General features: G+C 43.3%; 5 protein-coding genes across 5 annotated transcripts; 3 read left to right on the top strand and 2 right to left on the bottom strand.

Moving 5' to 3' along the window:
* Positions 1-232: 232 nt before the first annotated feature.
* LOC122620612 (CLIP domain-containing serine protease 2) lies at positions 233-3,096 on the top strand. The gene is made up of 6 exons (XM_043798170.1): positions 233-336; positions 632-1,396; positions 2,015-2,117; positions 2,167-2,297; positions 2,358-2,465; positions 2,585-3,096. The coding sequence occupies exons 1-6, from the start codon at positions 285-287 to the stop codon at positions 2,959-2,961; spliced, it is 1,536 nt and encodes a 511-aa protein (XP_043654105.1). The 5' UTR covers positions 233-284; the 3' UTR covers positions 2,962-3,096.
* LOC122620611 (S-antigen protein) lies at positions 1,416-2,520 on the bottom strand. Its single transcript, XM_043798169.1, has 2 exons — positions 2,382-2,520; positions 1,416-1,959 (listed from the first exon to the last, which is right to left on the bottom strand). Exon 2 carries the CDS (start codon positions 1,951-1,953, stop codon positions 1,528-1,530), a length of 426 nt encoding a protein of 141 aa, XP_043654104.1. The 5' UTR covers positions 1,954-1,959; positions 2,382-2,520; the 3' UTR covers positions 1,416-1,527.
* A 649-nt stretch (positions 3,097-3,745) lies between the features above and the next one.
* On the bottom strand, positions 3,746-5,136 carry LOC122620689 (pinin). Its single transcript, XM_043798283.1, has 3 exons — positions 4,888-5,136; positions 4,063-4,829; positions 3,746-3,845 (listed from the first exon to the last, which is right to left on the bottom strand). Exons 1-3 carry the CDS (start codon positions 5,019-5,021, stop codon positions 3,826-3,828), a joined length of 921 nt encoding a protein of 306 aa, XP_043654218.1. The 5' UTR covers positions 5,022-5,136; the 3' UTR covers positions 3,746-3,825.
* Positions 5,137-6,264: 1,128 nt separating this feature from the next.
* Positions 6,265-11,872, top strand: LOC122620763 (hemicentin-1). Its single transcript, XM_043798373.1, has 16 exons — positions 6,265-6,715; positions 6,993-7,122; positions 7,209-7,417; positions 7,540-7,650; positions 7,723-7,929; positions 8,024-8,175; positions 8,227-8,371; positions 8,432-8,562; positions 8,624-8,783; positions 9,031-9,201; positions 9,259-9,381; positions 9,444-9,577; positions 9,643-9,817; positions 9,884-10,161; positions 10,235-10,432; positions 10,514-11,872. The coding sequence occupies exons 1-16, from the start codon at positions 6,649-6,651 to the stop codon at positions 10,940-10,942; spliced, it is 2,820 nt and encodes a 939-aa protein (XP_043654308.1). The 5' UTR covers positions 6,265-6,648; the 3' UTR covers positions 10,943-11,872.
* An 866-nt stretch (positions 11,873-12,738) lies between these two features.
* LOC122620420 (tubulin alpha-2 chain) lies at positions 12,739-14,821 on the top strand. The gene is made up of 3 exons (XM_043797865.1): positions 12,739-12,827; positions 13,209-13,733; positions 13,890-14,821. The coding sequence occupies exons 1-3, from the start codon at positions 12,825-12,827 to the stop codon at positions 14,709-14,711; spliced, it is 1,350 nt and encodes a 449-aa protein (XP_043653800.1). The 5' UTR covers positions 12,739-12,824; the 3' UTR covers positions 14,712-14,821.
* Positions 14,822-14,972: the final 151 nt, after the last annotated feature.

The following is a 14,972-nucleotide window of genomic DNA, read 5'->3' as shown; positions in this document are numbered from 1 at the left end:
GATGACAATCGGTTACGCTGCTAGCCGGCTGTGTTGGTGCTCTTCGTCTGCTGCTGCTGCTCTTTGGCTGTGGCCCAAGCCGAGCTTACGGCTTGATAATTGGTTTTTCGAGCTCTCTTTTTGTTTTGATTCGTCGTCGCTGAAATCGAAATCTGAATAGAGCTGGATGTGGAAGTAAGATATGCATGCTGGCTCGGAGATTGAACCAATTTATTTCAATTTCGCACTTGGACGGGCGACGTTGTGTTACTGGTTTCCCATTGTCTTCACTTTTATCGTTCAAAATGCGGTGCCTGGAAATCGTCACACTCTTATTCAGCATCCTGTGCTTGAGTGGTGAGTATCCCGGGGATCCCCGATAAACCAATGACTTAAGACACAAACTGTGCGACGGGAGGGGTAATTAAAGACCAGCCCCTTAGTGGGTCAAGGTCTTCGTCTAGAAATTCCCAGCGAAGGGCAATAAACCGCGCGAACGACGGCGAATGCCGAACCAAAAAAGTGAGTGAGTAATTGCCGTGGGCACTTCTGGTTTGCTGGTTTTCTGGCCTGCGATTGCTTTGCCGACATTGACCTTGCAGAAGTGATTTCATGCCTTGTCATCCAGCCTGGTCATCCGTTCTACTTGCAGGGGATCGCAGTGCCTACGCCTGCCACTGCATCCGCCTGGGGAAATGTGCCCCCTTTGCCCGCCTTCTACTTCACCACGGCCCCGGAGAACAGTCCGCTGTGTTCGCCAAGGTGCACAGTGCCAGTTGTGGCTTCCAAGGCCTCGAGCCGCTCGTCTGCTGTCCGACATCTCACAAGCCATACCACGATGAGTCATCCTTCGTCAAAGCAAGTCGCAAGATGCGCTTCGCGCCGCCGGATGAACGTTGGATTTGGAATGATGGGGGGAATAACAAGGATAGCCGGTACTCCCACACTCACTCGGATTATCTGGCAGCGGAGACCAATCTGCACAACTACTGGAACTTCGAGGAACAACGCAACTGCCCACAGCCCGTGGAACCAGAGTTCTTCGACCGACGCTTCGGGTCGGGACACCACTTTCTGTATCATGTGGAGCACGATGAACGGAATGCAGTACCGCGACCCACTCCTAAGGATAAGCCCATAGTATTCCCCGGGGACCTACGCTTCCTACGGCAGGGAGAAGAGGAAATTGACTCCAACATAGATCAAGGTCCTCCTCTGGCGCCGTTTACCACAACATCAGCTGCACCAATGGAAAAAGTTCCTGCTTCTGCATCCACAACCACCACATCGATGCCTTCTCTTGCACAGGAGAACACCCAAGGATGCGGCGTAAATGTAGAGAGCCGACTGCTGGGAGGAGAGCAGGCCAGTGCCGGACAGTTTCCCTGGCTGACCAGGATCGCCTATCGCAACCGAAGTAAGTACGACTTATGAAATGCTATATACGCAATTTAGAATTTATTTTACCCAACGCAACTCCTTTTAAATGATGTTGAAATAACTCCGCATTGGAGATCTTTGCCTGGCCCCATAATGTCCTGTGTGCGCTCATCCAATTTCACTGGCCACAAGACCCATTTTTAATGTAAGGAAGACGCCGAAGGCAAAGAGCAGAGCAGCCAGTCCCAGAGCCTTGGGGCCTCGATTGTTTGGTGGGGCCCTCAGGCCCAACGGTCCTCCACCACCGCCATCGGGAGACCCTCGGCCTCCGGGACCACCTCTTCCTCCGGGACCATTTCTTCCTCCAGGACCACCTCTTCCACCAGGGCCACCTTTACCGCACTTAGTGCACTTCGTTCCGCCACAAGGTTTGGGACCACACGGTCCTCGCTTTTGGGTTGCGCCAGCACCTGGACCAGCACCAGCACCACCTCCACGACCACCAGGTCCGCCCTGGGAACCAGGAGCTGGGCAAGATTCAGGGCCATTGGTCTGAGGTGGTTGACTCCTTCCTGAACAAGGGCAAGCGCACATGGTGTGCTGAAAACAAGAAAAAATGTTTATTCTTACAGGAATTTTACAATATTATTTTCAGGTAGTAGCCGCATTAGCTTTCGCTGCTCCGGATCCCTGATCTCCAGCAACCACATCGTCACTGCCGCCCACTGTGTGGTCAACCTAGTCAGCGATTTGGAACTGTAAGTCTAAAGCCTAATTAAATCGTATGTCATCCACGTTCTACCGCAGGTCCCATGTTCGATTAGGAAGTCAGGATGGGGCGAGTCCGTTCGCCATCGAGCAGGTGATAGTTCATCCTAACTACGACCAGCCCAAGTATGCAAATGACATTGCCTTATTAAGAATCAACAGCACTAATGGTAAGAGATCATGATCCTTTCCTACATCATAATCACGCTGACTAACCACCGACTTTCCAGGCACCTTCACACCCATATGCTTACCCTTAAACGGGTCAACCACGCTGGGAAACAGGCTGATTGGGCAAACGGGAGTGGCTGCCGGTTGGAGTATTGGAAATTCGGAAAGTGAGTCTCGAAACAACTTTATATCTGATCGGTTCAACTTTTCTACTTGCTTTTGATCGAAATATAATTCAGCGCATATTGGGTTTTTAATGTATATTATTCTCTGCTACCCAATTTAGATAATGATTCGATGGACACATCGAACTCCACCGCTGAAGTGCGCTTCATCCGTTTGCCCATCGTAAACACCACCAGCTGCGCCATTGCCTATGCTAGTCTCAGTGAGAACTTCCAGCAGCCCATTGTCATTACACCCAATCACCTGTGCGCCCAGGGAATGCCCATGAACGACGTGTGCCGAGGCGATAGTGGGGGCCCCTTTATGGACGACGGATCTTCCGGCGTTTTTGGTACCAGTGGACGCTATACGATCATCGGCATCGTGGCCTTTGGACCCACGCTGTGCGGCGTGACCACCATTCCGGGGGTCTACACCCTGGTGAGTAGCTTCTCCGATTGGATACTGCGGAGCATTAACGGAGGATCTGACCAGTGAGTCGTCGTGTTGGGAACTCAGCCCAAGCAAAGCACATCCAAAGCTTCCAATGCCAAAGTCTTCAGAGTACATTCAAGTAAAACGCAATGATTCATACATTCTACGGATAAACACAAAAGTTCGGCTCCACTTCAAGTCACCTAAATGCCAATAAAATTTACATGTATAACAATTGTATTCATTGAATATGTATTTTTCCTACTTTATATGGCGGATGTTAATGTTTTCTTTTTATTTACGGAAAAACAGTGTTCTTTTCTATGCGAATACAGTACAAGAATCAGGGGTCAACATTTTCTTTATTCGTTAATTGCTTCTGACTACTGGTCTTAATTAAAAATGTTAATCAACGGCGCGAAAGGAGAAGGGATAATTATTTTTCCAGAGTTCTTAACTTATCGCTTAAAGAATATTAATTGTTTTTAACGCCTCATTTTGAATTGATTACTTCCTCAAACAATTTGGAAGCGAGAATAAAATATTTGATTTATAAACGTGATTTAGCTGCTGGATGATTACATCTATGAATACATAATTAGGTATTAAAAGTTTATATTTTTCGACCCGATATCTTGTGTATAAATTATTTTTTATTTTCTTTATTTACAATTTTACAAATTCATTTGAAAGAAACAGATATAGCCTGGCTGCAGTAAACAATTTTGGTTCCACGTTTTAGTTCTAGTAGACAAATATAATGCCAAAGCTTATTGGATACTTAAAACTGGTTTTGCCCCACAAATTGTTGTTGTTAAACACCCCTTCATTCGCTGAAGTAAAACAATTGTTTTGGCAAATAATTTATTAATTTGAATTAGTTTTAATCCTTTATTCCTAGAATAGCATCATTCACTTTCACGAACTTTATTTAACGTATAATGAAGCTGCAATTGAAACAGGAAGTAGTACATTAAACAAATGCATCTGAGCTGATAAATACGATATAACTTTTAAAACGTAATCACTGCATTGTAATTTATTTGCTTAAGATTTGGTTTTAGTTTCATAAATAATTTTTTTTAAAATGAAACCCAATTGCTCTACACAACGATATCCGAACGATCCTTAGTCAGATCCTATGGTAAACTGAAGTTTACTTACACTTATCCAACTGCTCTTCGTCGTCAGGCTCTTCATAGAAACTTTCGTCCATTGCGTTATCGTCATCCACCTTTCCAAAGTTCATGTTCTCCAAGTTTCTTAGCTCGACTTCCAGTTCTTCGCGTCTAAATTCTATAAACACATCAGCTTCACTTTTACTTTTACTCAACAGTTTTTCCGTTCTAGGCGAATGCACTTTTGGCCTGAAGAACAGGTGTGGTTTCGTTTTTGTTCTGATGTTATTTTTCGCATTTAACATCGTTGCTTCCCAGGCCTTGAAGTCCTTCATTCTAGCCATTTTGTACTCTAATCGGCGGATCTCGAACTGCTTTTTTTTCCTGTCTAAGAATAGTGTTTCACGCTGTTTCCTCAACATCGCTCTTTCCTGCAGTTCCTGTTTTTCCACCTTCCTATCGATCTCAGCCTTTTTATCCTCCTTGCTCTTCAGTCGCGATTCCTCCTGACAGAACTTCTGTAGGGTGCCCAACAGCGATCCGAACATCCGGCGATTCCTGGCCCTCGACTCGGAGTCTGTTCCCTGTGCCTCAACGATCTCTTTCTTGGTTGGCATCTCCCTGATGACCCGAGAGTTAATCCGTGGCGGCCGACCCTCGTTCTCTTCGATGGGGAAACGTGGAATCGGATTCTTGCTTTCGTACATTCGCCGCTTGTCTTTAAAGAGACCACCGGGTGCATTTCGGGGGAACGGTCGGTCACCATTGTGGTCGTTCTTCTTGCCATCTTGGGTGTATTTAAATTTGTCCGATCTGGAATTCAGTGGAATAATCATTAATTAAATTTAGCACAATTTGTGTTGATTGGTACCTCTGCAGGGAATCCTTGGGGACGCGACCAGCAATGCGGCGAATGTTTTCATTTAGTATCACCAGTGACTGCTTGGCCGAGTTCAGTTTTTGCTCCAAGTCGTCCACTGTCGATAGACCAGAGTCATTCACCATTGTTCCCACGTATCAGTTAGTTTTTATTTAATTAATTATTTTATTTAAATCGGTACAATTAGATGCTCATAAAAGTAAAAAACAAGACTTAGAGATGGGACATTACTAGTGCTGGCCGAACTTCGATGATACTGCACTATCGATTCGGCGTGACGGGCCATCGATTGTTTTTATACATAATTACGGGGAAAGACCGTTATTTACTTTCAACGATCTAATTCTATTTTCAAAATACAAAATAATCTGAAATACTACTGATCGAATAAAATACCAAATGTTTGTTTTTGGGAATCCCCTATTTTTTAAAAAGACCCTAATTTTTTATAAGATTAATGCAACTGTAAAATGCATTTGTATTTAAAAACAATGACATGTTTATAGCTTTAGTTTATACCAATGTATTTATGATTACCCAAAAGTAACTGACTCAGGATATCTTTCAAGTTTCATGCACCTTGACGTAACCCCACTGAACCTCTCGTCCGGCCGAAAGTATCTGTACTCGCAGATGAAATGAAACTAGATACCTTGGGCGGACTGCGTAGGTTTCAGTTTCTTTGTCCGGCAAAAAGGATAAGACGTTCATCGGAGCGAGAGGAGTCGAGAGAACCATTGCAGCTGTCCGTCCGGAGAGCTTTTCACAGTATATGTACTTTCGCGTACATTAAAAGGTCGGACCTGCACGCCTCCGTGACTTTTCAGCTTGTTTTTAAAATAGAATACAATGGTCAGCGGGCATTAGTGGTGTTGATGTGTATGGTCAAGCCCCCACAAGGACATCTAAAATAAGGGTTAATATCAAAACGAATGCTGGATAAAGTTTTGACGCCGACCAATTACACATCATATTTAGAGAAAAAGAGAAAAGAAGGACGATTATATTGAGCGAGACAAGCGGATGCACGTACATTCACATGTACAAAGGTCATAGTTGCAATGTTTACATCAAAAGCTTCCTGCGGAGCGCATGCGCCCGCCGGAGGAGCTTTTTAGCCCAGGTTTGCAGGTGTAGTGCGATGGAATTTCGACGTGTTAGTTTCGCATCGCGGCTAGAAAAGTAATATAACTTTCTGCCAGTGCTCGTTATGTTCCACCTTGGTTTTTATTAAGAAAATCTACTAGATAGAGTGTGGCATAATATAATTATTTCGAGTGAAAACCCACTCAATATCTCGTGAATGTGCGCATATGAAAATAAGCAATAGTAAAGTGTATCCTGGAATTTTTGGCAAACATATACAAGTGCATACGAAAAGACATACACGCATACACACATACTTGTTCGTTAAATAAAATCAAATCCGTGACCATTTAAGTAATCTGCAATATATTATTAACCAGTTTTCAGTGCTAAATGGAATACGATTCTAGCAAGTATCCCCGAAAATATCCTTCAACTTAGGTATACCGTGTTCGCAACTACTGCAAAATATATAAACCTATGTGTTATACATACAATGTTATATCCCGTGTAGATGTGTAATTGAGTGCTCGTGCACGAGTGTTGGTGTGCTCATCTTCCGTGAAAACTCAGATGATAAAATGTAACTTCTAACCAATTAGATATGAAAGTCATTAAGTCGATGTAATCAACAACTAACCAGTGCTATTCCAATAATTATACAACATGGAGTTACTGCTGCTGTTTATGCTAGCACTTCAACTTATAGAATCCAGCATCGGAAGTAAAGATGGTAAGTAAAATAGTAACTTTACTGTTCGGAAAGGTTAAGAAAATAGTTCTCAAAAGTGTGCATTCTAAAATTCTTGAACAGGAATTTTTTGATTGCGATTTGCCTGATTGTGCGTAATAGTATCTATCTTTTTTAGCAGTTTAAAATGCTAACCGGCTAAGGCCATGTGATATATATACATATTTTCGCCTTGGATAAAAATAGTTTCCAAATCTAAAAAGCTTATCTTCATTTAAGTAGCTATAAATAAAAACGAATCGAAATTTAATTTTTTCAGTACCAATTCACCAAATAGAATCCATAGTTGGTGAAAATATTTACCTTCCGTGCAATGTAACGACTTATGATGGCGATGAGCCTGTGTTGGTTCTGTGGTACCGCGATGATAAGGGTACTCCAATTTACAGGTAATTTAAAAACACGAATTATTTTTTCATTAAGTTTACCATTATCTATGTGCCTTGCTTGTTACGAAACACTTTATCATGTTTAGCATCGACATTCGAGCGGGAGTATCCAAAGCACCAAAAAGATGGTCGGACGACTCAGTGTTCGGGGATAGAGCATATTTTATATTTGACAAGGAACCGGGAAAACTGTCAATTCAGAATACGCAAGCATCCGACTCCGGAACTTATAGATGCCGAGTAGATTTCCTGAAAGCGCAGACCATAAATAGCCGCATTAGGCTCAATGTCATATGTGAGTAATTGACTTTGAAATCGCAACAGGAACCTATGATTATGGTTTTTGCTCGTTATATGAGTTCCTTAAGCAATCTGTGGCAGGATAATAATAGCACTGTATCCCTATAATTTTCCTAGCTCCACCCAAACAAGTTATTATTCGTGACAGCTCCAACGTGGAGCGTTCTACAGTTGTGGGACCATATAGCGAGGGCGACATCGTATCCCTGAAATGCCAAGTAATTGGAGGTAAAAGTTCTTCTCTATCATCCAGAAATCAGTGCAAAAGTAACTCGATTCGTTTTCATGTTGTTCAATCAGGCTATCCAACGCCCACCATCAGTTGGTATCGCGATGGCCTAGAAATGCCATGCGAATTGTCCCATTTGGCAGGAGGGAAAATTATAGAGTGCGAAATTACGCTACCATCTCTGGGTCGGGAAGATCTTAACTCCCGACTTACCTGCCGCGCACTGAGTCACCCCAGAGCACCCATTGTCGAGGCGGTGGTTCAAATCGATATGAACTGTAAGTTTTAAACATATATCACCTCATATATCAAATGTGCAGAGAAGGTTTAGGCAGGATTCGGTGTACATGTAAACACTTTCTTTACTTTCAGTTGCCCCTTTAAATATCCGACTGTTGGGGGCACATCAGCCACTGTCTGCTGGACGCAGATACGATCTATTGTGCCAAAGTGCTGGCTCCAGGCCGCCGGCCGTAATTACTTGGTGGCAAAATGGCATACGGCTCGAGAAGACAACCGAAACAGTAAGTATCCTGCCATAATATACTGGCCGGCATTTAAACTGTGTTTTGTAGACTTCGAGCGATGGCAACCAGACCACAAGCACTCTCTCAATCAGTCTAAGCAAATCTGATGCGGGAAAGTATTTATCATGCAAAGCCTACAACCATGCTGTTCCCTCCGAACCATTGGAAGATGGCTGGAAATTAGATATACAATGTAGGTTTTATTAAATCACAATGGGTTCTTAGCCTCAGCTAACAAGCGTCTGCTTTCCAGATGTCCCGGAGGCATATGTTCGCCTGGGAACATCTCTGGATCCAGGCACTTTGCGAGAGGGAACAGACGTGTACTTCGATTGCCTGGTGATGGCTCATCCGAATGTCTTTCGCATCGAATGGCGTCACAACGTGAGTTTAATCACGCTAATCAAGTGGTGTTTGGTTTAAAAATGGTCACCCATTCCCACAGGAACAACCTTTATCACACAATATATCGCAGGGCGTCATAATTAGTAACCACTCCTTGGTTCTGCAAGGTGTAACTAGGTCCACTGCCGGAAACTACTCCTGTGTGGGATTCAATGCCGAGGGAGAAGGAATCAGTGCTCCCTTCGCACTAAACATACTCTGTAAGTTTGCTTTATTAAAGTTAAGTTATCATAGTCATTCATTCAGATCAGTTCCGGTCTTTGATTTATTTAAGTTTAAAATGGCCCGCTGAAAGTATCATTTATATTTTGCTGGCACACTTGTACCCCAAAATGCCAATCAGAGGAGCATTTTCCTGTTTGTTTACCCTATTTTTTCCACTTCTCCTTTGGCTTTAAGAGGTAATTAATGTTTTTATGGTCTGTTCTTTATGTTCGCGTTTTATAGACGCTCCCACGTGTGCCCAGAATCAGAAGAAGGTGTACGGCATAGCCAAGCAGGAGGATGCAAAGGTCATGTGCACCGTGGATGCCAATCCTCGGGAAGTCGAATTTAGCTGGACGTTTAATAACTCTGCCGAAAGTATTGACGTCGCCACAAATCACATTATTCGCTCGGGTAAGTGTTCTTAAAACTATAAATTGCATGCTAACTTATTTATAATTATATTTTCAGGTACCACCTCCATTGTAACATACACACCCGTTAATGAACTGGATTATGGAACCCTTTTGTGTTTGGCGTCCAACAAAATTGGCAAACAGCGAGTGCCATGTGTCTTCCATATAATCGCCGCAGGTGCGTACTGTCAAATACTTATAAAATAAATCGTTATTATTATTAACTATGATTATTTGAAGGTCGACCGGAAAAAGTGCATAATTGTACGGTGAACAATATATCTATGACCTCCTTGACGGTCACTTGTAGTGATGGTTTCAACGGCGGGTTGCCACAAAGTTTTAACTTAGAACTGCTAGACTCTTACACACAAGTAAGACACTACTATTCAACTGCTTATTAGAGTGGTTTTAAACAAAATAATAATTTCTGTTTCAGGAAATTAAAGCAAACATAACATCCACGGTACCCAAGTTTACGGTGCCAGGCTTGAGTCCGGGCAGTGTATATAGGCTAAATATTTACGCGTTCAATACGAAGGGTCGATCCGATCCAGCTATAGTCAGTGCGGCCATGCTGCGAATGCCCGAGAAGCAACTAACCTCGGAGCAGAGTGAGTCCTTATATCTTATCTTGATCCTTGAAGTTATATAACCACATATGCCTCCTCACCCCTCAGCCCACAATCTTCGTGCAGAGCTGCTCTTCTCGCCAGTGATGTCCTTAACAATTGGCTTAACCCTCGCTGTGCTGGTCGCCGTTTTGGCCATCATTCTGGCACTTCGAATACCCTGCACGGCTTCGTCGAGACGGCGTCAAAAGGAGCTCTCAAACGAGAATATATCCAGGGATGAATCGCCAGGACCAAGCGACAAGAGTTCCGGCAGCAAGGAAGTGGACGATTGCGACGAAAAGAATCCGGATGTGGTACCTGAATCCATTGAACCTGACGAGCAGGTGGGCTTTCACTAGTTTATATTCTAAATATAATATGCTTAAGTACTTATGCCATTGTTACTTTATATATCAGGCCGAGAGTATCAGGAAAAGGCAGCAGATATCCACCATTGATACCAACCGCAGTCCCAATCGAGGAATTTTCGTGAACGAGCAGCAGCATCTGACAGCAGCCGAGATTTCCCTGCGCGCCTCCCATGGAATTGGCTACTGCACCCTGAGGAGTGGCATGCACGCCCAGGCCCAGAGTTCGGTGGGCGAAATATCAATAGTAAGTAGACCATATAGATAGAGTTTAGGTAACCTCTATCCCTGAACTGTGCCCGTTTAACTTGCCCTAAAACCCACACAGAACGTAACGCCACACGTGTACTCCAACTCGATCTCGCAATGCACTCTGCCACGTCAGTCGTCGCAGAATGTGTGGAACAACTACAATTGCAACATCACCGGAGCGAGACCGACCTCCACGTTCCACCAGCTGACCTTTCCCCAGGGAAGGGTCAATGTCGGTGGCCACAATCCGGCGCAGCCACTGCATGGACACGCACCCTCGCCGTCGCAGGCATCCAATAGCTCCATGGCCTCGTCGACGAACACATTGCCTCAGCCACATCCCCATGGCCGAACCATCGCCCTGCACCACATGAACCAGGCCCAGTGTGGCAGAGTCTGCATCGGAATCGCCAGCGATGGCATCCACACCGCCGAGCAGAATCTATCCGACGACGAGGTAACCGTCCAAACTCCATTAATGATAAAGCGCGACAGCACCGTATGACTATAGAAATTCCACAGGGTATTCGATACGCCCCTGTGATTAGGATTTACAATTTTCTGTATTCTGCATTTCGAACTCAATAGAATAAACTTTTTATACCACTTTATTATCGAAAACAATATTCTGGAGAGATCAATTATTTTCGGCCAAATATGAAGTGTTAGTTTTAAACGTTGTTAATTATAAGTTATACGACATCAATATCCAATGAAATAACTAATAGGTTTTAAATTGTGGACTTGTGGCCAATGCAAATACTTTTACTGCAGTTTTTAAACAAAATCCTAGACTATGTACTGGCATCAGATCAGACGAATTTATAGACTGGGTTTTCAAACACGATTGATTGAGTTGTTAATGTATTTATTGTATTTATTTCCTTAGCAATGATGTATAAATGCGTTTTTTACTTTCGCATTATATAGTCTTATTGAGTATTTTGGAATATGTATAAGGATAATTCAAAATGTATGCGGTGACTCATGTGCGGCCATTGTTTTTGTTGAATTACGTAAAAAGACTTTGAAAAATGTTTGTTAACCCAATTTGTTTGCGTACCCAATGATTATGTAACTTCAACTATATCCCTAAGCAACTATAGTGAAATCGAGTAAGACCCAAACAATTTGTTGTATGTTTTTCTTCAAAGAACAGAAACAAATGCACCAGAGAATAGGTTTAGTCAAATGAAATTTGACGAAACGATTGCTTCCTTCTATTGAAGCCAATGCAGCTTTTTTGATACATTCGTGATGATGAATAACTTTGAAATAACTTGCTCAAATATATACTAACCCAGTGTAACGAAGGAAGAAATAAAATGCCCATTTTTTTCTTACAACGCTGGCCGGCATTTATTTTGAAATATTTAATTTTGTACTGGTCGAACTTACATAAAACTTATATTTAAAAATACCATATATATTAGGAACTTAGCGTAAAATTACTGTGAGCAGTATTATAATATCTAAGTTATAAATAAAAATAAATTAAAAGTAAATGGTTGTTTGATTCCAAATGAAGATTATGCATCTAAATATTTTAAGCGAATTTTTTGTTTGTTTTTACAATGATTTGTTTATTCTTATCACAACTACATACGTTCATTTTAAGTACAATTACTCATGCAATCTTGCGCATGACAAATAGTTAAGGGCTTTTTAGTTTTTATATTATGGAACATTTTATATAATAGTCCCTTGTTTTGTCATTTTTTTGGTTTTTCTGGGTGTGTCCGATTGAAATCGGAAGTGGCATCCATATTCCTAATATGCCATCGAATAATTGGCTAAGTTTCCAGCAGAAGAAATGCCAGGTTTGGCCCCACCTCGTCAATTTCTTCTGTTTATGCGGATTTCCCATTGCAATTTCAAAAATAAATATGGGGTATGTGGGCATTATCATATGCTTATTTGTATTAAAATTAAGTTACATTATTTATCATCAGTAATATGATTTGCTTTTCAAGTAGAAACTTTTCTCCAATGAATAATCAATCTTATATTTTGTCAACAACTTACAGCTGCATGAGGGAAAATGGAGCAATGTGAATTCTATCCATCCATAAACACATGAGAAGAAAAACAAAATTCGATCAAGAGGCGACTTCTTGGGCATGTGTGGCTGGCTGGGTTGGGTACGGATCGTCACTTAAGTCGATGAACGCCGCCACATTTCACATAACTTCCACATATAGCATACAGCATATAGCATATGGCACATAGTATGCCGCACACTGATGTCTTGGGTGGCGGGTTATAAAAGAACGCGTATCGCCAAGTTTCGGTTAGTTGACTCCCAGCTGTGTCGCATCACAGACCAGTGCTAGGATTTTCGTATTTAAATCTGCTTTCTTAAAGTTCAGCTAAAACTTCTCATCATCATGGTAAGGATAAAACCCACTCCCAAGGATTTAACTGGATTTTTGCAACTTCGTCGACTGCAAAGGAGCATGGATCCTTCTAAGTCCTCCGAATATACGGTTTATGCCATATGGTGCAGAAAGAAAGATATTCTTTGAAACATTCTACATCATTAAGTTACATAGCTACTTTTTAAAATCTACAACAATTTTTTAAGAATAAGACAGCTTATAAACTATTCACTTATATGGATAACCAAGAACTTAGAGCGGTAGCAGATGATCTAATGCTCTCTGTTTGTTTGCTGCTAAGTCACTGATTTGGAACCCGATATCCTAACTCCAAATTCAGAATCACCCAAATTTCCAGCGCCATGAGTCACATTAGTACGAACTTTCTTTCAGAGGGAATGCATTTCGGTTCACATTGGCCAAGCTGGCGTCCAGATCGGCAACGCCTGCTGGGAACTCTACTGCTTGGAGCACGGCATCCAGCCCGATGGCCATATGCCCTCCGATAAGACCGTGGGCGGTGGCGATGACTCCTTCAGCACCTTCTTCAGCGAGACTGGAGCTGGCAAGCACGTGCCCCGTGCCGTGTTCGTGGATCTGGAGCCCACTGTGGTGGATGAGGTGCGTACGGGAACCTATCGCCAGCTGTTCCATCCGGAGCAACTGATCACCGGCAAGGAGGATGCGGCCAACAACTATGCCCGTGGCCACTACACCATCGGCAAGGAGATCGTCGACGTGGTTCTGGACAGGATTCGCAAGCTGGCGGATCAGTGCACGGGTCTGCAGGGATTCCTGGTCTTCCACTCCTTCGGCGGCGGCACTGGCTCTGGATTTACCTCGCTGCTGATGGAGCGCCTGTCCGTGGACTATGGCAAGAAGTCAAAGCTGGAGTTCTCTATCTACCCAGCACCACAAGTAAGTTCACTTAAGATTAAAATAAAATATGCCACTTCCCTTTAAACTAATTGATAATAGCCTATTAAACCAATTAACTTTAACTTTATTAATTATAAACAACGGAAATTAGTCTTCGAAAGATAATTTAATAATGGATTTGAAACTTCCTGTTAGGTGTCCACCGCTGTGGTCGAGCCATACAACTCGATCTTGACCACCCACACAACGCTGGAGCACTCGGATTGTGCGTTTATGGTTGACAACGAGGCAATCTACGACATCTGCCGCCGCAACTTGGATATCGAGCGACCCACCTACATGAACCTCAATCGCCTAATTGGCCAGATCGTTTCCTCCATTACGGCTTCGTTGCGCTTCGATGGCGCCCTGAATGTGGATCTGACCGAGTTCCAGACCAATTTGGTGCCCTACCCACGCATCCATTTCCCGCTGGCGACATACGCTCCCGTCATTTCCGTGGAGAAGGCCTACCACGAGCAGCTGACCGTGGCCGAGATCACCAATGCCTGCTTCGAGCCCGCTAACCAGATGGTCAAGTGTGATCCGCGTCGTGGCAAGTACATGGCCTGCTGCATGCTCTACCGTGGCGATGTGGTGCCCAAGGATGTGAACGCAGCCATTGCCACCATCAAGACCAAGCGCTCCATTCAGTTCGTGGACTGGTGTCCCACTGGCTTCAAGGTGGGCATTAACTACCAGCCACCCACCGTTGTTCCTGGCGGGGATCTGGCCAAGGTGCAGCGCGCCGTCTGCATGCTGTCCAATACCACGGCCATTGCCGAGGCCTGGGCCCGTCTGGATCACAAGTTCGATCTGATGTACGCCAAGAGGGCCTTCGTCCACTGGTACGTGGGTGAGGGCATGGAGGAGGGCGAGTTCGCCGAGGCTCGCGAGGATCTCGCTGCCCTCGAGAAGGACTACGAGGAGGTGGGCATCGACTCCACCACCGAGCTGGGCGAGGATGAGGAATACTAAGCCTGTCGAGAACGTTACCAACAATGATCCTACAAACTCTATAAACGTCACTTTGTTTTTACCAAATACCAATGCATAAACTTTCGCAATAAAACAGTTTAACACAAATACTTAAAATTGCTTATTTAGTTGAAAAATATATTTTTAAATTGAATTTTATATTTCTTTATTAGAGTGACTAATACGTTGTTATTACAACATTTGGTAAAGGGGTTCATACATATATTTATTGGCATCCCTGTCGAAAATGTCGTTTAAATT

The sequence above is a fragment of the Drosophila teissieri genome, chromosome 3R, assembly GCF_016746235.2.
Source record: "Drosophila teissieri strain GT53w chromosome 3R, Prin_Dtei_1.1, whole genome shotgun sequence".
Classification (NCBI taxonomy): Eukaryota; Metazoa; Arthropoda; class Insecta; order Diptera; family Drosophilidae; genus Drosophila; species Drosophila teissieri.
This window is presented reverse-complemented; position numbering and strand designations above follow the sequence as displayed.